This window comes from Anolis sagrei, chromosome 2 (assembly GCF_037176765.1).
Source record: "Anolis sagrei isolate rAnoSag1 chromosome 2, rAnoSag1.mat, whole genome shotgun sequence".
Classification (NCBI taxonomy): domain Eukaryota; kingdom Metazoa; phylum Chordata; class Lepidosauria; order Squamata; family Dactyloidae; genus Anolis; species Anolis sagrei.
Window position 1 is genome coordinate 97756106 of NC_090022.1, and position 23321 is coordinate 97779426.

The following is a 23321-nucleotide window of genomic DNA, read 5'->3' on the forward strand; positions in this document are numbered from 1 at the left end:
GAGCCTAAGGGGTATGGTAGAACTGGTAGGAGTCAAACATCCCTTATCCTGAAATCTGAAATCCCTCATGTGGTTGGCTGAGATAGTGACATCTTTGATTTCTGATAGTTCAGTGTACACAAACTTCACAAATTATTGAAGGTGTTGTGTCTAAAATAATATTGAGGCTAAGTGTATAAGATGTATATGAAACATAAATATCATGTTTAGATCTCGGTCCCATCTCTAATATGTCTCATTATGTATATATGTGCAAATACAGATAGTCCAAAATCTGAACTTGAAGAGTAGTGCTAATTCTGATTATTATATGAAAGCTAAGCAAGTAAATAGATCTCTTCACCACGGAAGTCATAAATCTACCTTTAGAATTGCATTTTAAAATAGTGTATATGTATTGAAAAATCTGTCTTAAATTTTCTTATTTTATGTACAGGCAAAGATGTCATGGCCCCGTCTACTAGTATAATCAGCCTTCCACATTTGCACGGTTGAGATTTGTAGGCTCAATTATTCACAAATTTGATTAAAATATTCTCTTTAGCTATTTGTACACAGTTCAGTGAGATTCCAAAGTTCACCATTGAATCATGGTACAAGGCCCAGAGATTCCTACAGAGATGTTCTCAGATTTTTTTTAAAAAATACCAATTTTTAAATTTGTGTTTTTTCACTTTCACTGAGTTCCTTTGCCCCTAACCTTGGTGGATGTGAAAACTTAACTGTATATTTAAATCTGCAATACTTATTTAGGAATGCAGTTATACAGAGATTTGGGTCGTACCTGCTTCCTTGAAATCTTAAGTGAAGATATCAGGGACTGAACCCAAGTTGGTCTGTAGGCAAACTGTATTCTGCCATTAAGTCTTGGCCTACCCAAGTCCTGTATTATGTTTTTTAAAGTACCTTTTAGTCTTTCTGATCCAATCTGCAAAGAGACCCTTTTTTCTTTGATTAAGATACTATTTTTACCTGCACGATATCCATGTATTAGAAATCTGGCATCTTTCTATCTAACTCTTACATTCCTTGCTTGTTCCCCCAAATCATAGAAAATTCTGGCAACATAGGTATAATGCAACTTTATTTTAAAGGCAATTCTATAAAAACATGATTTAATAATTAGGCTTTTACCACTTTGTCTAGCAGGAATCCTATGCAATTCTATGTTTACATAGAGTCACACCCCTTTAGACACAACATTGCTTTCTGTCTTGTCAGGCACTTTGTTTAGAATTACAGCCTAACGTTTATTCCACAACAGGATAGACTCTGGTTTACTTAAAGGATTTTAGAACCTGAATTATTTTGGAACATCTAATGGAATACATTATTCTTAAGCAATGTTTTTGACATGACACATAATTTGTCATAGAAACTGCTTCCTTCTACAACTCTAGGTCTAGTTATACCAATAGTTGCATACTTACATAATTGAGGCCTGGTTACAAAGTTTTTTAACACTATGCTAATGTGCAGAGTGTTTGGAATACTTTGCCAGAAAAGACTTATGGAAAACTACCATGTATAAAAAAAATAGTTTGTGGGTGGAATTTTGTATTTCTGTTATGATTAAAGATGCTGGAAGAATATGGAGCATCTTCAAAGAATTTAAATAACAACAAATAAAATCAAGGCAAATCTGTTTCCTCTTTACCCACTGTATTTGATAGCCTGGCTAGAATCCTGTAGATATCATATGCTAGTATAACGAAGATCTTAATGCATTTTGCAGGAAAATGCTCACTGCCTCTTCACTCACTTTCTTCCCTCTTGTCCGTAGTTGCAGATACCACATGGTCAATCAGGAATACCTCTGCCCAGTTTATGTTGAACTAGTGGTTGTATGTCGTCACCCCCTGCATGTTCTTAAGCTATGTTGTGTAGTCAAGGAAAGGAAGCAGTCCCCAGTTTACAAACGAGATCTGTTCTGTAGATTTGCTCTTAAGTTGAATTTGTATGTAAGTCAGAATGGGTACATTTTTAAAGTACCTGTTCTTTAAAAAGTCATTTTTTAAGATTACCTAAGGAAAGGTTGTCAACCCTGTAATGTTTGTTTTGCTGTCTGTGCCTCTATTCAGAAAATTTCACCTCACTTTCTGTCCCTGTAATAATTAGATATTGAAAATTTTGAGTTGTTGTGGAAACAACTCATGATAACTCTTACAGGAATGAATTTCTCTTCCTAGGAGTAGATTTCCTCTCACTTCCTGTTGTCTCACCTCAGTTTGTAACTAGGAGTAATATGTAAGTGGGATGTTTGTAACACTGGAATTGCCTGTGTTGTGGGATCTCTGCCCATTTGTGTTTATTATGGTTGGTGATGATTGACTTCAGCTCCATTGGGAAAATAAGTGTGTATCTGCACTGTAGGACTAACACTGTTTGACAACACTTTAACTGCCATTGCTCAACGCTATGGATTCATGGAAGTTGTTGTTTGTTAAGTCACCAGCACTATTTGGTATAAAAAGCTAAACACATTGTAAAATTACAACTTCTGTGATTCCGTAGCACTGAGCCATGGCAGTTAAAGTGGTGTCAAACTGGTTCCTTCCACAGTGTAGATGCACCATAAGTCATTTGTACCTCACCTAGGCCAGAAAAAAAACCACTTCAGTTTTGGCTAGAATTAAGACTCCATATAGAGTCAGTCAGATTCTAGGACATGGCAGCAAATTCTACTAGCAGTTTTTTCTGTACCTTCTAGAGCTGTGCAACAAGAAGTATGAGCTGAGAGAGTGAATTTAATATCTTGATTTGAAATAAGCAGAAAATTGACTACAGGTCTCATACATTAGTTATTTTACGTTAGAGTCTCAGGAGGTCCTAATGCAAGGATTATTTACTTTACTGAGCAGCTTCAGTCTAACATAATGTGTTTGATATATGAAGAATTAATGTCTGTGATTTATATAGAATTATTGCAAACATTCTATCTTGCTTATTTTTTTCTAAATATATTTGATACTGATAAACATTGTTTCTCCTTAGATGTGATGCTGATCCCTCAGCACTGGCTAACTATGTTGTGGCATTGGTGAAGAAAGACAAACCAGAGAAAGAGTTGAAGGCTTTCTGTGCTGATCAACTAGATGTCTTTCTACAAAAAGGTACTGTATCCATTATTTTCGCTAATAGCAACACTTCATGGATATGATGCTGAAATCCTTTATGACCTACTGGCTTTGAAATGTGGGAAATTACATTTCCTACCATCCCCATCTGACAGTCTTCTCCCTTAGATAACAAAATGAGACATTCAGCTAAATTGCAACGATGCAAATATTTAAATGCTTGGCAATTTGTACACAACAGATATACTTGTAATGAGGATTGCCTACATCTTTAAGGAACTGAAAAGTTAGGTTTTCCATTCACCATAAGCACAGTCATTAGTGAAAGTTATTTATACATTGCCCCAAGAATAGCCATCAATATTCAGAAAGAAAATGCAAAGGCGAATTGTTCTCTATAAAAAGGGGGAATTTTTTTTTTACATTGAGGTAGTACTATACATCTTTGTAACTGTGAAATAAAAATGGCCGTACAAACAATTTCTGCTTGTCCAGAATTGGTGATGATAACAAGTTGCTGTTCCTGTAAAGTAAATTCAGAAAAGTTTCAGAACTCTTCCTGTGGCAGCACAAGGCAGTTGGGCACACATTTACAAGTCCAGGGACAGATTAATTGATTTTAAACTATGATTTAGTGAATAATAAGAATAAGAATCTTTGTTTACATTCCACCCTATCTCCCCTAGGGGACTCAGGGCAGATTCCAACAAAAGCAAACATTCAATGTCTCAGTACAATAGTGCTGTGTATAAACTATTCTAGTACCTGTGATTATTCTAAATTCAGTTCCAGGGTTACTAAAGTGTTGAATTTTGAAACTACACCTTCAAATTGGAGGAACAGAAACATTTCCTCTGGTCTTAGAGACCTATCAAATACTGGTTGCTGTAAAATAAATCTTTTACTGTAATAATATATTGTTATGGACATTATTCTGCATCTCTGAAATGTAGAACAGGAATAAGGAATGCACACATAAGGAATGTTCTCCTTTCTCTAGTGCTAAGACCCACATTCATTGATTAGTCCTAATTAGAGCTTTGAAGACCCAGAACATTCAGGGTTTTTTTTTCCTGAATGGGTTTTCCATTTTTCCAGTACAAAAGTAGTATGATGGTTTGCAGGCAAGACACTTTTTCAGAATTAGAGTAATTATGGAGCTTATCTGATTTTTACAGACATTTTCTAGCAGGATCAGTGCAGCAACTGCTGATCCCAATGATGTCTTGAGGTTAGTCTACATTATAATATTAATGCAGTTTGACACCACTTTAACAATCAAGGCTCAATGTTATGGGATCCTGAGATTTAGTTTGGCAAGGCATTTAACCTCTCTGCCAAAGAGCAGTGGTGCCTACTTAAAACACAAATCCAAGGATTCCATAGCATTGAGACATGGCAGTTAAAGCAGTGTCAAACTGCATAGATTCTACAGTGTAGATTCTCCCTTAGTTGGAGTGAGGTTGCTTACTATTAGATACAACCATTGGTCTTCACAGGAATATACAGATCAGCAACAGTTTGCTTGCTGTGCTTCCTTCACCTGGCTTCCCAGATAGAGAAAGCACTTCAAAAGTTAGAGAAAGACAGCACATCTGCTGCAACCTCTCCTACAGGCTTGCCAGCTGAAAAAAGCAGACTCCAGTTGCTCACCTCTGCACACAGAAGGAAGCATAGGAAACTCTTTCCTGCCACACCAAATTGCAAAGATTCAAGTTTCTTCCTCCCCCTCATGTTCCCGATTCTAAGTAAGCAGAGGAAAGCCTTGCTTCCAGAAACACCAAGACTGCAGCTGCTATCTCACATGTCCCCAACCAAAGCAGACAAAAGAAAACCAGTGTAGTCGGCTCTTCTTGCCACTTAAAACTTCAAGTTTAAGCTCCAGACAGCCTTGTTCTTTCACCTCACTCAGTACGTCTCTTGTCTTAGTCAAATGTACAGGAGAAACCAATTTGAAAAGTTGTTAATTGGGACAATGCAAATTGATACTCATTTATTCAGGATATCCTTAAAAATGTTGACACTTTTAAACACTAATAGTGCCTGCGGCAATTAATTGAAAGCCAAATAAATGCATTCATATTGAATAATAAATATTATAAGCTGGTTTAATCAGAGTTAGAAATTCCATCTTAAAATAGTTTTATGTAAGATCAAATTATTCCTATGCAACGGTGCACTATTTTCATCATCAAAGAACAGAGTTTCAAACTTAAAGTTTCAATTGTTAGTTTGCTACATTTCTGTACTATTGGAATCTAATAAGCTTCAACGGGTGTATACGTTTTTGGGGGATACCCTATATTTGAAGACAAACAAATCTGAAAGGCATTTCTGCCTGTGTAGGTGTTCTTCTCTTTGTGAGGGAAGCATGAAAGAGGTCTTCATTGCTTCAAATGCCAATACGTTATTGAAGAATTAAACTTTAAACTCAGTCATGTTGCTAGTCTAGTTCTTAAGATTGTGGCTGCATGAGACAGTTTATGCCCAGATAATGCAGTTTGTTGATTTGGGTTGTTCCCCCCACCCCAGTTCATAGAGCAAAAGCTAAGATACATATGCTTAGGGAGCATAAGGTACAGCATTTTGCAGCTCTCTTTAGTATTTTTTTTTTTTTGTCGTGTCAGGAGTGACTCCTGATGTGAGAGAATTGGCCGTCTGCAAGGACGTTGCCCAGGGGATGCCTGGATGATTTGATGTTTTTATCATCCTTGTGGGAGACTTCTCTCATGTCCCCGCATGAGGAGCTGGAGCTGATAGAGGGAGCTCATCTGCCGCTCCCCGGATTCGAACCTGCGACCTGTCAGTCTTCAGTCTTGCCAGCACAGGGGTTTAACCCACTGTGCCACGGGGGCTCCTCTCTTTAGTATGCAGTATAGTAACTATATTGTTTGTTTATACAAAAGTGTCGAAACACTACACATTTCACAAACATGTCAAACAGTACAATTTTATGTGCTAATTATAGTAGGTCTTGGCATAAAAATAAAACCAGCATACATTTATATTTTTCTCCAAATTTCAGCTTCATAATTTTTGGAAGTTTTATCTCTTCAGTCAGTATTCACTTTACTTAATCTGCGGGAACTTGGTCTGTAAACAATTGTGCTTTGTCTCTACATCTGCACTTGGCAAGTGTCAAGCCAATACAAATCCTGGGCTTCCAATCAACTTTGTAGCAAGGTTTCCATACAGTGACTCCCCCATGAAAGCCACAGCTGGATGCAAATGTACCATCCTCTATTTGTCATAGTAAGGAAGGCAGCAAGGCTCCAGTTAAGAAAATGGTATGTTGTGTTCTAAATAGACAACATGAAATGGGTAATCACAAAGAAGCAGGACATATCTTATTGTTGTTGAAAACTTCACCACAAGACAATTGGTATCAATTGAACTGGTCAAACCCTCCTGAACATTACTTTTGTTCAAGACTTGGAAAAACTATCACATTTCAAAATGGCTATTATGAATTTGAAATAGATTTTCAGGCCTTTGCAAAGCCAATACCTTCAAAGAAATTCTGCTGTCTCTAAAACACCTTTTTTTTTACACAGGAATGAGTAGCAAATAGATTTTGAATGTATTCTGATAACATATCCAAAGATAACATATCCAATACTTAGATAACATATCTAAGTATACCCATATCAGGTATACTTAGAGATATATTATATGCATATGCTTGTTTTCTTCATTCAAGTAGTATGTCACATCACAAACTCATTTTAAAATGCTGAGGAGTTTCAAAATAAGTTTGTTGTCTGCCACTGGAGAGCCTGTCTTGGTAAATAACAAGTATAGTGATCTTTCAGACATATCTAATAGGCCTGTATTAAAGGAAGAGAATTTTAAGTAATTCGGCTAAAGCTTGGTATGCATTATGAATTATATTAATTGTTTTTAATTGTTTTGCATTTCTTTACCAGAAACATCAGGTTTTGTTAATAAACTCTTTGAGAGCCTGTACACCAAGGATTATCTAGCTCCCAGTGAACCAGCAAAACCAGAGCTGAAACCTGCAGGTCAGGGGAAAGAAGAAATCAAAGAGGAGGTAATCTTTCATTTCTCAGTATTAGCGTATTAATGCAGAAGTGAGTCGTTCTCTCCCTCCCCTCCCCCCATTTGTTGGTGCTTACTCCAAAATAATGTGCATAGAATTGCAGTCATTCAAAATTTCATAGTTATTGTTTTTTCCCTAATATTCAGAAGAAGTAGGCAAACTAGTAAGAAGTATGAATGTGTTTACAGATAATAGTTTTCATTGTATTTATATAAATATATATAAACTATTTATATCCCACTCCCTTTCCCCAAAGGGGCTCTGGGTGACTTACAACAAAAATACAGTATACATAATAATATTCAACCAATCAAGACAACAAAATTAATCAACCAACAAATAAGCAAATCAAGATACATAAACAAAATAAAACAGTAATAGACATGTTAATTATAACAAAGCACAATAAATATAAACTATATGATAATTAAAATATGTTATATGCAGCTCCTATTAATAAACAGTTAAAATCCAGTTAATATTGGGATCAGTTAAAAACTCCATCACTTAAGTAGTAGTTAACCATTGTCAAAAGCTTGCTTCCACATCCCTGTTTTTAGTTCCTTTCTAAAGGTTATTAGAGTGGGAGCCAGTCTGATCTCTATCTGATGGTACAGCTTCAGTCTTAAGCAGACAAGTCTTAAAAAGCTCCATGTTGCAGCTTTAAAAATCATTTTTACCCCATTGGGGACCTCTTTTAAAGAATAAAGAGTATGGTGAACATTAATTGTCTATACTGATAACATTTGTAGACTGCTCTATAATAAAAAGTTACCTGGTCAGGTGATACAACAAAGTTGAAAAATCAATAGTAATAAAGACAACTTAATATTAAAACAAGCAGGCTAAAACACAACGGGGGTAGTAAGAAATCAAGTGTTTTTTTTAATTTAGAAGTCCTACAAGAAAATAGCAAGACACCAAAAAGATAATCTGAGCCCTGACAGTATATTCCACAACTAGGATGCTATCACTAATACACCTATTACACCTCACTTGATTAGCACTTTAAGTATAGCAGGTGTGTTATCTTGGATAGGTATATATATATATCAAGAGTCCATCCAACCCATTGGGAACCTTGAGGGTCAAGGCCATCCTTCTGAATATGACCTGAAAACTGACTGGGAATGGATCATAACAGAGCATTGTAGAGCATGTCATCCCCACATAGTTGTATGGTACAGTCCCATTTGGCCATCTTGCAGTATTTTTCAGAACTGAATTTAATGGGCTGTGTACCCAGATGCACCACAGTGTAGTAATTCTGTTGATGGGATACCAAGCATGGATAACTCCAGACAGAGTGGTGGTGTCCAAGAAGTATGTTAGTTTTCTATTTTTATTATATGTTTTAAAATAAGAAAATGTACTTTATAAATAACAAATAATGTATTAGTACACATTCACATGGAACAATAAAAAAGAAAGATCAATTTTAAAATGGTGAAAGCACAAAGTTGTGGCAAGGAAACACAAAATGAAGAGGCAGAAGCATCCTGTGTAGTCTGACATGGTGGTTGTTAGAGTGGTTCAGCATTTCTGTGTTCTCGAATAATATGCTGTGTCCAGGTTAGTTCATCAAGGGCTCTGCTATGGCTGACTTCTCTGCTTGAATGAGTCAGCAATGTATTTCATGTTCTTTGATTCGTGTTTGGACATAGCTGCATTTGGTGGTCTCTATGTAGACTTGTCCACAGCTGCATGGTATACGGTAGACTCCTGCAGAGGTGAGAGGATCCCTCTTTTCCTTTGCTAAACATAGCATTTGTTGGATTCTCTTAGTGAGTTTGTAGATAGTTTGTAGGTTGTGTTTCTTCATCAACTTCCCTTTGTGGTCAAGGGTTCCCTTGATGTATGATAAGAACACTTTTCCTCTGGATGGATCTTTGTCTTTACTCTCTTGACATGTTCTTGGTCCTCAAAGTTCCTCAAAATGGACAAGAGCAATATAGGTAGCAGTCTCCTAAACCAAACAAGAGCATGAGGCACGGAGGCTGCTCCCTTGAAACCCTGAAGTCCTGTACTCTGGCGCTTGCACTCCCTCTGGTGCTAGCTCTTAAAATGCTGCTCTTATATCAAAGGGAAACCTGGGGTGACCAACAGTTCTTAACTGAAAACACTTCCACATTGGAACACTTTAAGTAGAGGTTCCACTGTATATTAATGAGCACCATGGACCATAAATCTGGTTGAACAGCATTCCAGAAGGTGCTGACCCTGGCTTAAGACAGTTTTACAAATAAAAGTCAGTCAACATGAGGCCTATAAGTACAGACTTACGATTTTTTAGAAAACAAGATGGACTAGTCTTTTTATGTTCATTGTAATCTCTGTTAACATCATATAGTGGAACTTGTGCATAAATCAGGTTGCAAACCATGCACTTTGTGGTTGATGAAATTGTATTAAATTAACGCCTTTGGCATGACACTGTCTAAAGGACACTTGGCTGTGCTGTTCCTTTGTGTTCATTTTGGTTCCTTCAGTTGTGATGCTTATATGTATCTATTTAAAGGTACGCATTGAATATGGTAAAGCATAATTCAAATAATAATGTGATCAGATGACAATCTAATTTTGAGGAGGGCAGATAATGCATTCGAAACAGGAATTGGTATAACTTTAGATAAATTTTCCAAACATCAACATTGCAGATGCCTTCTAGCATGTTTATGATTATTCCCGTTTGTTATGTATTTTATTCTAGAGAGGATGGATGATTTTCTGCAAAATTTACATAGTATGTTTTTTTTGGTGAACATTCATTTTGCAATAGTGAAACAAAAGCACAGAGGATCGCTCAACTCTGGTTGTTTTCACTTACCTCTCATTTTGATTTGAATGTTTGAACACCAGGACAAAAGCTATAATTCTAAGTTCGTACAGTGTATTCTGCAGTGGATATCCTTAGGAGAAGGTCTAGTAAAGGAAATAAACTAGAGCTCCTTAAGTTAACTCTCGGCCAGGACTCACTGGCCAGGCTTCAGTGATGAATGTATTAAAGAACTTTGCTATACTTAGATAAGGTCAAATGAGAGATGATACCCTTGCATTGCACAGGCCTGCCCTACCCCCTCTCATACATATGCAAATCATGTAATATTAGAATGGTTTTTAAAAGTCCTGTTCTCATCCCTCTTTTTTGCATTCAGATGTTTGACTTTTGTCATGTGTAGACTTGCTGCTTGGCCTTTCTGCAGACAGATTAGTATTTTCAATTCTTACTATGCTCCCTTCACAGACAAGGAAGTGTGCATTTCATGATGTAACTAAGAGATTTAAATATGAGATTATGAAGTTAATCCATTACATTATTTCAGTGATTTTTCAGGGAGTTCAACTTTTCTGCTTATGAAAAGAAATAGCCCACAGATTTCTCTCTAAGAAATCCACATTTTACAGCTGAACTATTGGGTCTGATACAGGCAGGTTTTTTCGGCTGTCAACAGTTGCAAGAATTAGAATTCCTTGGTTCCAAAAATAGAAGACCACAAGAAATGATAGAATATTTATCCAAAAGAAATATGGGATTGATAACCTAACTAGTAAAAATGGCCTCCACCCTCCTCTCCTTTAAGAAACTTCTAAAAACACACCTATTCACTTTAGCGTATAGAGAGGAGAAGGACTAAGACACTTTAGCTAATTGGAATGCTAGCTAGTCCAACTTGTACATTCTATATGGCTGCCACATTGCATTTGAAATGAACACCATTTTTAACGTCACTGTATTTTAAATTGCTTTTAGAGTATTTGTTGTAATGTTTACTTAAATTTTAGTTTACTATCTCTTATTGGATTGTTTTGTTTCACTTTTCACCACAATGCTTAATTCTTTGTTGTAAGCTCACTGTTATTACTGTTGCTTTATTGTGTACTAGCTGTCCCCTGCCATGCGTTGCTGTGGCCCAGTCTGTGTATATGTGTTTTGTGTGTGCATATATGTATATATCTGTGTGTATATATTTGTGTATATGTGGTTTTGTGCATTCATTATAATGGTTTTTTTTGTCTTTTTAAGTTTTTGTTGTTGTTGTGTTTTTCAGTGTTTTATGAGTGATGTTCAGTCATTGGCCTGATAGTTGTATTGTGTCCAAATTTGATGTCAATTCACCCAGTTATTTTTTGAGTTATATTAATCCCACAAACGAACATTACATTTTATTTATATAGAATATTTTGATACATTTGTACTCACCTGAGGCATTGCATTCTTGCCTTTTTGTGTGTGTAAACCGTCCTGAGTCCCTTCAGGGAGAGCGAGCAGTCTAGAAATAAAGTGTTATTATTATCTTTAGCATACTCACAAAACTATGTGTCACTCAAATATACCATCCAGAATGATTGCTCAGATGGAAATTGTTTTATGGACTTCCCATATTCAGTAAAACAAAGTCAAAGTGTCCCAAAAACAAAGTTCAAATCAAAGCAAATGCAACTTAATTCACTGGAGTGTTGTGTGGTTTCTGGGCTTTATGTCTGTGTTCTAACAACATTTTCTCCTGACGTTTCGCCTGCATCTGTGGCTGAAGATCCTGTCAGAGATGTAGACGAAACTTCAAGAGAAAATGTTGCTAGAACACGGCTACACAGCCCAGAAACTACACAACACTCCAGCGATTCAGACCACGAAAGCCTTCAACAATACAACTTATAATAGTAACAGCAGCAACAACAACATTATTTTTGTACCCCACCTCCATCTCCCCGAAGGAACTTGGGACGACTTACATGGGGCCAAACCTGATCAAGACAGTTAAAATGTATCACATTAAAATACATAACAACAGTGTAAAACAAAAGTAAAACAACAACATTGTAACAATATAAAACAAGCATCAAAATCAACAACCAATAATGAAATTCAGTTTATCATCGTGGGTGGGCCATTTCTCAGTTTGTATTTAATTCAGTTTCTAAGTTTGTATTTAAGGATGACAGACTATGTCCTCAAAAAGAGTAAGTATTGTACACTATAATGGTGTTGTTAGAGATCCAATAGACTTTTTTATCTGAAACCAACTGAAATTGGCAGTGTCTTTGCACAATACAAATATCCGCTTTTCTGCCACAATAAAGGAAAAGGATAAAGAGTATCATATGGAAGTATGCAGATTAATTGTGGCCTCCAGCTCCTTCTACATTTTATTGTAGGTTTTAGAATTATAGTAGCAACTCACTCTGATTCAACACAAGGAATGGTGTAGCAAATTATGGGTGCCTCACAGTAATCATGGTTTCTATAATTGTAAGTATGATCATGACATATAGCAGTTATGAAATTAAAACTTCTTTAAAAATAATTGACAGCTAAGAAATATATATTATAAAAATAATAAAAGAAATTTAAAACTTGCTTTTTTAGAGACCCACTAATACATTTCTTACTTTGGTCAGATTTAAGTATGTGGTGACTTTGCTCAAGCCTGTTTTTCTTCTATTAGGATTTTAGATTCGTTTGTGCCTTTCCCCTACCCACGAGGGTAAAATACAAATGGTGTGAAGGTAATGCTTTCCTGTTTCTCTTTAGACATTTCAGGAATCTTTTGAAGAAGAGCGGGAGAACAAAAAGAAGAAATACACTAGCCCACAGAAAAATCGTTCAGATCCTAATGAGCAAAGGTCAGTATTTTTCTTCAGCATTTTAATATGTATGTGCCCTTCCTTAGGGTTATGATCAGACTGCTTGCTATAGAGTCTTACCTTATGCATTATGAATTATTCACTTACCAAAAGTTCTATTGGATCTGTCCCCATCCTGATGTAATATCCTATGGCATGGCAATAATGACTGAGAAGAAATTATACTTGTCTGCCACTGTTGTGTCTGCATGCTGTCATCCAGTGAAGCTGTCAGGGGTGTTCAGGGCCCTTTTATACTTTTGTCCACAAGAAGAGCACCATTCAACAGTCAACTGGAACAAATTTGCAAGGTGCCTTGCAGATAAAATCACCTGGATCTGCTCTGGCTTGCATATAGCAATTGAGACAAGTCCTGTGGATGTAATCTTGGCACCCATTTGTCCTATATTATTCGATAAGTTTCAGTTTGTGCAGCCTGACAGGCTTACTTGATGGGGACACAAGAGACAGGCTTCTCAGTGGTTGCTCCAACCGCCAGGAGTGGGAGACTAGGCTGGCCCCCTTCTCGTTTTTTGTTTTGCCAAAAGGCAAAGATGATTCTATTTAAGCAAGCTTTTGACATACAATTATTCCCAGAGAGGAAACTAGGGTATGTGTTCTGCTTTTTACATTTTGAACTTTTGTATCCTATAAAAATAACTTTAAACTGTTTTGATTGTTTTTATGATACAACAACAACAACTTTATTTTATACCCTGCCTCCATCTCCCCGAAGGGACTCAGGGTGGCTTACATGAGGATGAGCCCAGACAAACATAGATTGTTCTAACTAATTTTAGCTGTGAGCTGCCTTCAGTCCTACTTCAGGAGAAAGGCTTGGCATATATAAATAGTATAAGAGATATTCTCTATCAACACTGATGGTTGATTTTTATGTACTATTATTCTTTAGTATAGTGTTTCTGAGGACAAGGGGTCACTTCAACTTTGGAAGTAACCTTTTGAATCTGCAGTCTTTTCATCTTGGGATCCCAGATTTCTACCAGGAAATAATGCATCATTGGAGATGGATTATTTCCTAGTAGGAAGCAGGGGAAAGGCCCAAACCTTTCACATACTAGCCAGCCACTCCCAATTGGTTCACTCCAGATTTGAAACCAGTATCCGTCTGAATGTGGGACACCGAACTGACAAAGTGGAACCCCCTCTGCTTCCTGCTCCAGGATTTAAATGTCCAGGAACCAGTCTGGCAAGGAGCGACCAAAGAAGAGCAGACAAGATGGTCTAGCGCAGTAGTACTCAACCTGGGGTCCCCAGATGTTTTTGGCCTTCAACTCCCAGAAATCCTAACAGCTAGTAAACTGGCTGGGATTTCTGGGAGTTGTAGGCCAAAAACATCTGGGGACCCCAGGTTAGTAACCACTGGTCTAGCGACACCAGCTAGTGCAGTTTGTGCTTCAGGAGTTACAGGATTCTACTGAATGTTTTGAGCTAGATGGACTAACCAGTGCAGCCTTGGAGGTCAAGAAAACCTAGTCCTCTTTCTCCTTACCTAACTACTGCAGAAGACAGGTTGAGCAAGTATAGTGTTTCTCACTCTGCTCCTCCAGGTGTTTTGGACTTGAATTACACTATTGGTTGTTGTTTCTTATGCTTGCTTTATATACTGTTATAATGTTGTTTTATGTTGTTTCTTACTGATGTTATGTATTTTAAATATGCTATGTTTTAACTATGTTGATTGGGTTTGGCCCCATGTAAGCAGCCCTGAGTCCCTTCGGGGAGATGATGATGATGATGATGATGATTATTATTATTATTATTATTATTATTATTATTCAGCTCCCAGAAATGGCTGCCAACTTGCCAGCTGTTAGGAATTGTGAGATTGAAGTCCAAAGCACCTGAAGGAGCAGAGTTTGAGAAACAGTACTTTAGTAAATCAAAGAATTCTGGGATGGTTGATACTTTAGGACTATTAACACTATATTGTAATGGGTTCCCATGGAATGTTTTGACTCAATAATGTATTATTTGTTGAATTAAAAATGTTTAGATTTGTACCCAATACTGATAAAATATGATCAATTTGGTAAATATTTTCCACATATTTACTCTTAAAGGCCGTGTATATGTAGTGTGTGTGTTTTTAGCAGGAATAGAGAGAGAAAAAGAGATGATGGTAAATGGAGAGACTATGATAGATACTATGAGCGGAATGACCTGTACAGAGACAAATATGACTGGCGAAGGGGAAGAAGTAAGAGTCGCAGCAAAAGCAGAGGGCTCAGCCGGAGTCGTAGTCGCAGTCGAGGGAGAAGTAAGGACCAAGATGCAAACAAAGATAGGGATACAAACAGAAATGTTGGTAAGTTGTCAAGGAGTTTTAAGTAGTTCCTGGTCTCAACTTTGTATGTTTTAAAAATTGATGTACAGTAATCATTTAGATTTCTGTCAGTTTTATAAAACAGGAATTTGTTAAAAAAAATAGTGATTGTTGACATCATTAGAACAGACTAAAAGCTTGCTCTGTAGAGTGTTCTAATCAAGGGATGTTTTTTAATTTGTTCTCATGTGTATTCCATCATACCACTTCCTTCTATTATACATCACCTCTTGCTAGAGGGAGCTGCATTCATCAGTTTGGTTTCTTTCATCAGAGATGTACAGGATATTAGTTACTCCTTTTTAAAACTTCCTTGTCCCTTTTAATCAGAATGACTCCTTGTGATATACTAGCTGATTTGGGGACCAGGATCTCATAGCTGAAATTATTTTTAGAAAAGTAGTTCTTTCGCAAGATGGCTTGTTAATATGACAGAATATTCACAATCTTTTGCAACAACAGACCAGAGTATACTATTGGATATTGCCACAATGTTAACCAGTTAGAGTTCAGACTTTAAGTCATTAAATATGTGTCTCGGGTGTTTATATTTTCCATATGCTGTTGGAAACTCAGGGCATGGAACGTTGATAGAACATAGTATTTATTGTGAATTCTTTTTCCAAACAGAGCACAGAGAACGAGCTAAATTCAAATGTGAAAGGAGTGACATGGAGAGCTCATACAACTCAGTGTCTTTGTCTTCCATTAACCCTACTGAGCAGTATTCCTCTGGAGCACAGTGTATTCCCAGTGCTGTGACTGTGATTGCACCTGCTCACCACCCTGAAAACACAACAGAAAGCTGGTCAAATTACTACGGCAATCACTCTGCTCCTAATTCCTTTGGCAGGAATGCACCGCCAAAGAGGCGTTGTCGAGATTATGATGGTAAGAGTTCCTTCTTGGTCAGCTTACATACTTCTCTTTTGGGTATCATTCAGCCAAATGAATTCAACCATATGTTCTTCATTTAATGTTGAGGCATTTCTCTGGGGCCAGGACTGCTGAACAAGTGGGTCTCTTCAAGCAGGCCTGATTCCAGGTTTGAGGGAATTATTTAGCAAATTGTTTTCAGTAGGTCCTTTTTTCCAACTGTTGCAGCTGCTTGTCCAATTGCTCTCTTCTTTTGGGACCTGTCTGCGCAACCGCCCATAGGAAAGTTCAGGTTAAGTGGAAAATGCTCATCATTTCCTCAACCTTGTCACTGTTAGAAGGCATGGAGAGGCCAGGTGGATAGGTAGCAATGGTGCTGAGCCAAAAAGATCTGCAGAACAGCAACATTGATCTTGTATACACCTCATTACATTAGCTCCAAATGCCAGTCCTGCTAACTGCAGTAAACAGTATTCAATAATAATTTGTATACGTAAATACAACAAATGTTTTGAAATATTTATGTCAAGTAAAATGTTAATTTATAACTTAAACAACATGAAGGGCTACAGTGCTTAGTGAAAAGCCACCTGTTTTGTGTGGTGTCATGAAGCATGCCATCTGCATTATTCTGATAATGATTCTTTCCTGATCATTTCTTAATGTGTTGTTCAGCAGTTGTGCTTAAGAAAGTAATGCTTTGAAAGGCATTCTGTTTGGCTGAAGATATTTTTTTGTCAGAAACAATATTAGACCATTAGCAGGATTGTGTCTTAATCAAGATTGGAATCCTGATGGGATTAGATCCAGCCTACAGGAAATGTTTTACTGTTAATGAGTAAATGTATCATTTATCTCAAAGCCCTCTCTGTTTTAAAATTCATTTAAAGAATCTCAAGCTAATCATAAAAGCATTAGCAACAGTTATTGCAAATGTATCCTATAAGTAACACTCTTTTTTAAACAGAGCGTGGTTTTTGTGTCCTTGGTGACCTCTGTCAGTTTGACCATGGAAACGACCCACTAGTCGTAGACGAGGTATCTTTGCCCAGCATGATTCCTTTTCCTCCACCACCACCGGGACTTCCTCCTCCTGGGATGCTGATGGCACCCACACAAGGCCCAGCTCACAGCATGCGAATGCCAGGCCCACAAGTGCATCCTCGGCCCCCGCCACCTGTTCGGATTCCTATGCCAAGTAAGAAGAGTTATTTATGATCTTCCAGCTTGCTCTACATAATCCAAGTAACAGTAACAGGGAAATTATAAAATATAAATGTTACTTTGTTTTTATAAAATGTAATAATATAAGATTCTAGATCTATATATGATAAGGTAAAGGTTTCCCCTTGACATTAAGTCTAGTCGTGTCCAACTTGGGGGGGGGGGGGGGTGGGATGCTCATCTCAATTTCTAAGCCAAAGAGCCGATGTTGTCCGTAGACACCTCCAAGGTCATATGGCCAGCATGACTGCATGGAGCACCGTTACCTTCCTGCTGGAGTGGTACCTATTGATCTCACATTTGCATGTTTTTGAACTGCTAGATTGGCAGAAGCTGGGCCGAATAGTGGGAGCTCACCCTGCTCCCCGGATTCGAACCACCAACCTTTTGGTTAGCAAGTTGATCAGCTCAGCAGTTTAACCCACTGCACGGTTAAAAACCTTGCAGACATGACTTTGCAAAAATGTAGTTTAATATATAATTAGTAGCTGGAGCAGTAGAAATTGTTGTTGATAAAAATCATAGTTGAAGACAGATTTGAGAATTTCTGTAGAGTTGGGAGTGGTGTCTTTATTAGGTAAGAATACCTAGAATAGAAAAGGAGTGATGTTAATTCCAGCAAGACACCAGTGGATTGTTGATAGTGCAACAAGATGTTCATTGCTTCATTATGCGTTCTTCGTGTAGCCCTGAAACATGCTTCAGCGAGTTTGTGAGCACTCCAGCACAAAGTTTGATGGCACATCATGAGTGACAGAGAGAAGTGAGAGAGAACCAGCCTTCTCCATCCAAGTTCTACTGATAAAAGCAGTTCTATATCTATATCAATGTATCTGTGCCAAAGACCGCACTAAAATTAAATTAAATTTCATCTGGGAACTAGGAATCAGGCAGAATGTGTAAGGGTATGGAATCCATAACCATATGTTTGCTGGAGATGCTCCTTGGTAGAAGCTAAAGGCAGAGATAGGCATAGCAGAACACATCATGGGTTTTTTTTTTGGGGGGGGGGGGGTACAGTGGGTGGCCTTTGGCAACAATTTTGAAATCTTTTACTTCGAGATAGTTCTGTTTACTTCACACAGATTCGTATATTCAGCTGGCAACCCTCTTCGGCATCAAAGCCCATCATAAAGCTTGTCATTATTGAAAACGCTCTTTTATTTTCCTTTTGAATGTAGCCAGTATCTATAGAAGTAATTGCCTATCTTAATAGATTAGCTAAACAAAAGTAGAGTCATTAACTTTTAACAAGAAAATAAGTGGTGGAAGGTCAAGTAGAATTGTAATTTTGAAAGATATATTTTGAACTATGAAATAGATCAGTTGACAGAAACTGAAAATGTCTTAATCCATTTTTTTAATTTTGGTTTCCCTCTCCCATTACTTTTTCATTTTTTTGCAAGGACAAAGTAAAAGCTCAGTTTGACTAGATAGCTGCATAAACTAAAAATTCAAAACTGGAGTATACATATGTACATTCACATAGTTATCAATTAGGGCATTTACTGTAGTAAATAATCAAAAATGTCCCATCAACCAGACCTCTTCTCTCCTCAGTCCTGCTCTATTTAGAGGCATAGCGCAACATGAGAATGACCTTGAATGTCAGATTGGTCCCAAAACAAAACAGTAATTCACCCTCACCCATAGACTGTATCAGCGTCTGGCTAGACAATTATTTGCAGCTGGCAGCTACTAAACCCTACTGCAATTCCCAGTAGCAAGTATGATCAAAACTACTTATTGCACATTAAATGTAAAGTAGCAGTATGATATATCAGCATAAATACTTCATAACATAGCATATGGCAGATCCTAAGCATAGGATCCTGTCATACTATTTGATTCTGCTAGAGATGCCACAGAAAAAAATGCCTTCACATGTGGGATTTGAATGGAGAAAGTAGCATTATGCAGATATTTGAGGAGGAGATTTGAGCATAACAAAAAAAGGAACAGAGGTATTACAAAGAACACAGGAACTTAGATGATTGGGACTGAATACATGGATGTAAGAGACAGGGATGTATTGGCGTACAAGAATAGAGAGGTTGTGGACAAGGCCATGGAGAGCTTTGAAGTCAAGATTGAGGAGCTTCTGCTTGATACAGGGTTTGAGGACTGTGAAATTCTAACTATGTTTGTTTTAACTTTTGTAAGCTGCCTTGAGTTCTAGAGTGGGTCAAAACATTTGATATAGCTATGATGATGGGAATAATGATGATTTGTAATAAGAACAAGAAGGACACATTTTCTTGTGGATAAACTAATGTTGAAATAACAAAACAGAGGGAGAGATGGTGGGGATACAAACTAGAGTATTTAGCATAGAAATCCCAAAGTGAATGGCCTGTCTTGATATTCTACAACTTCTAATGTTTCATTCCAGGGCCTCCTTTATCACAGTCCAGTTTGATCAACAGTCGCGACCAGCCAGGGACAACTACAGTGCCTAGCCTTGCACCAGCAGGAGCAAGACTACCTCCTCCATTACCCCAAAACCTACTATATTCAGTATCAGAACGTAAGTAAATGTGCTTTTCAACGTTTTGTGGTGTACTGGCACTTCATTATCAATGGTTGATAACACAGTACAATATACCTTGTGCATTCTTGCAGAGATGTAGCTCACTTGACAGATTCACTGAGAGTCTCCTTTTTACTTGTTTTTCGATGATATTATCTTCTCGTTTTTTAAAAAAATTAAGTGATATTGTTAGGTCATCAGTGTGCCTTTTTTGAAAATTTCTTTGTTGAAATCCAAATATATATATTTTAAAAAATGACGAAATTGTCTAATCCCAAGTGTTTACTCCGTAATAACTTGGCTTTGACTTTCATGCATAATTATACTATCCCTGACCTCTTTTCAAAAATGATGCAACTCCATATTTTATGAGGTAGATCAATTAGTAAGCTAGTGTTTTTCCAAGTTGATGACTTCATCTAGTAATTGCTATATGGAGCTTAATTTGGAATGTTTCATGAAGCATGTGAAGATGAAGTACTTAGTGAAATGTCATTTGAAGCATTTTTAAAATAATATGTAAGGCTATTTAACATAATGATTATTATGATTTAAACATATCTCACCAGGTTCAAGATTTACTTTGCTTGCTATATTTTGACTAGTGGTGTCGGAACCCAGACACCTTAAAGAGCCAGACTCAGGAGTATGTCCAAAAGTAGAATTTATTAACACAAAGCTCACGAACACTCCTTTTCCCCTTCTGACACCCATACTAACACTTGCAGTGTTACTAACAGGCTCTACTACAACAAGTGGCAATATTTTTACTGAGATAAATGTTCGTTTTAAATTTTAAATATTATAAATGATATTTGTTATTTTGCATATTGTAATCTCCTGTTGCTATCTTGAGTTCTATTTATGATGAAAATAATTAAAAAAATTATAAACTAACTGCAGAATTATTTACCTCAGAATTTCTAATTAATCAGTAATCCATTCTTTATCTTTCTTTTCTTTTCTTTTTACAATAGATACATATGAACCAGATGGCTATAATCCGGAAGCCCCTAGTATTACCAGTACAGGTAGATCTCAGTACAGGCAATTCTTTTCAAGAACACCAATGCAGCGTCCTAATCTTATTGGATTAACATCTGGGGAGATGGATACAAATCCAAGAGGTAAGATCTTGTTTTTTGAGCCCAGGGTTGAAGGGTTTCAGTTTTTTGCTTTGTAAAGTTTGTGTATAATCAGAAGATGAAGTCATTGCATATTAAAGTGCTAGAGGGTGTTTTTGTCTTTATATTTTTTACACAGACATTTTTTTTCTTTCTGATCTTTAACTTGAAGAGTGTTTAAGGTGAAGCCACTTTTCTAGACACTGGAAAAAAGTTACAAATTTGGAGGAAGGTAGATGAGCTCCCAGTTATCTCGATACCATTTTCCACATTGTTTAAGGGGGTACCACGAGAATAATGCATTGGGATAGGGTTATGATTAGCAGAAATAATCTCTCTCTCTCTTCAGTGGGAAGTCCTACAAATGAACTTAGACCTAGAAGGAGTCCAGATGAATGTAGTATTTTTACGAGTTTTGTTCATTTTTCTTTTATTTAGGAATACAATCCATTTTTACCACTATCAGGAGTTGGACATATTTTTGATCTAATAATAGCTTGATCCTGAAACCTCTGCACAGAACATTGTTAAAACTATATGTGCAAATTTATTTTTAGTAACCTAACAACTCTAGCAATGATGTGGAACCACGTGCCCATAGTATGTTGTTTTATTACAGTCCAGTATACTTTTTGCATAATTTTTGGGTTGTGCTAACCTTAATAATAAGCCATGTGGTTTGATGGGATGCCAGGAACCTTGTTAAGGATACAGGGTATCCTGCATTTCTTATCACCAGACAACTAATTTGTGTATCTTGACTGTGGTGTTAAACTAATTCCCCCTGCTTTAATAATCTCGGAAGGGTATTCATCCCAGGGAGAAGCGCAACAGAGTCCTTGCGACCCTGGAGAAGGTAGGTAGTGGTAGGCTCCATGGCAGCCCCCTTGGTCTAAAGGTCCTGCTGATCAATGCCAGATCCGTTAATGGTAAGACTGCGGCCATCCAGGACCTGATCCTGGATGAGAGGGCGGATCTGGCATGCATCACCGAGACCTGGTTGGACGAGCTGGGGGGAGTAAATCTCTCTCAGCTGTGCCCACCAGGTTTTGGAGTGCATCAGCAGGCTAGACAAGGGGGGCGGGGAGGAGGGGTCGCAGTGGTCTTCCGGCAATCCATCGCCGTGACCAGATGCGTTGTCCCGCAAGCTTCTGGGTTTGAATGTGTCCACTTGAAGGTGGGGAGCCGTGACAGTGTGGGGTTCCTGTTGGTGTATCGTCCACCCCGAGATCCAGCAGCTTCCCTGTCTGAGTTAGCGGAGGTGGTCTCTAATTCGGCCTTGGTCTCCCAGCGCCTGGTGGTGCTGGGAGACTTTAACATCCACGCCGAGACCACTTTATCTGGCGCAGCTCAGGACTTTATGGCCACCATGACGGCCATAGGACTGTCACAGATAATATCCGGCCCCACGCATCAAGCTGGGCACACTCTCGACCTTGTCTTTGTGGCGGACGACGAATTGATCAGAGTGGAAGATCAAAACATCCTTCCAGTGTCATGGTCTGACCATCATCTGATCACATTTAGACTTACTGCGACCCTAAACCTCCGCAGGGGTGGAGGACAAATTAAGATGGTCCGCCCTAGGAGACTGATGGATCCGGATGGATTCCTGAGGAATCTTAGGGTTCTTCCTGCCTTGGAGCCTGGCGATTCTATCGACGCCTTGGTAACTCTCTATAACGGGGAGATGGCCAGGGCGTTAGATATGATCGCACCCGAACGCCCCATCTCGTTGCGTCGTGACAGGCCATCTCCTTGGTTCACCGAGGAGCTGGCTGTGATGAAGCATACGAGAAGGGGGCTAGAGCGCAAATGGAGGAAATCTCGAGATGTGTCTGATCGAACACGGGCTAGAGCCTCTCTTAAGGCATACTCCGTGGCCATACGGGCGGCCAGGAAGTCATTCACGACCGCTCGTATAGCATCTGCAGCAAATAGATCATCGGAGCTGTTTCGGGTCGTGGGAGAACTCCTCCACCCACCTGCGGTGGAGGAGGTCCCTGACGACCCCGCAGCTCGGTGTTGCGATTTCGCACACCATTTTGCAGATAAAGTCGCCCAGATACGCCTCGAGCTCGACTCCAATTCCATCGCAGTGCCTGAAGAGGTGACGGAGGTACCTGCTTGTCCAATTTTGTGGGATTCTTTTAGGCTTGTTCTTCCTGAAACCGTAGAGGAGGTTCTTGGGGCTGTGAGGGCGACCACCTCACCTCTAGACCCATGCCCATCTTGGCTCATTAAATCAGCCAGGGAGGGGTTGGTTGACTGGTTTGTATTGATTATCAATGCATCGTTGGAGCAAGGGATTTTTCCATCTGGTTTGAAACAGGCAGTGGTTCGTCCACTCCTCAAAAAAGCTTCCCTTGACTCCACGGTGCTGAATAACTACAGACCAGTCTCCAACCTCCCTTTCCTGGGTAAGGTGCTGGAGCGGGTGGTCGCCTCGCAGCTCCAG

General features: G+C 38.3%; 1 protein-coding gene across 3 annotated transcripts in view; it reads left to right on the forward strand.

Annotated features, from left to right (window-relative positions):
• Positions 1-23321, forward strand: part of RBM27 (RNA binding motif protein 27) — a 44145-nt gene that overhangs the window by 2722 nt on the left and 18102 nt on the right. Inside the window, exons 2-9 of one of the 3 annotated variants that reach the window (XM_060765160.2) lie at positions 2995-3113; positions 7004-7128; positions 12671-12762; positions 14862-15091; positions 15740-16000; positions 16953-17183; positions 19602-19736; positions 20717-20866. In XM_060765160.2, the coding sequence (XP_060621143.2) occupies positions 2995-3113; positions 7004-7128; positions 12671-12762; positions 14862-15091; positions 15740-16000; positions 16953-17183; positions 19602-19736; positions 20717-20866 (1343 nt within the window). The remainder of the gene's footprint in view (positions 1-2994; positions 3114-7003; positions 7129-12670; positions 12763-14861; positions 15092-15739; positions 16001-16952; positions 17184-19601; positions 19737-20716; positions 20867-23321) is intronic. The other 2 variants (XM_060765161.2, XM_060765162.2) reach the window with 2 other exon arrangements.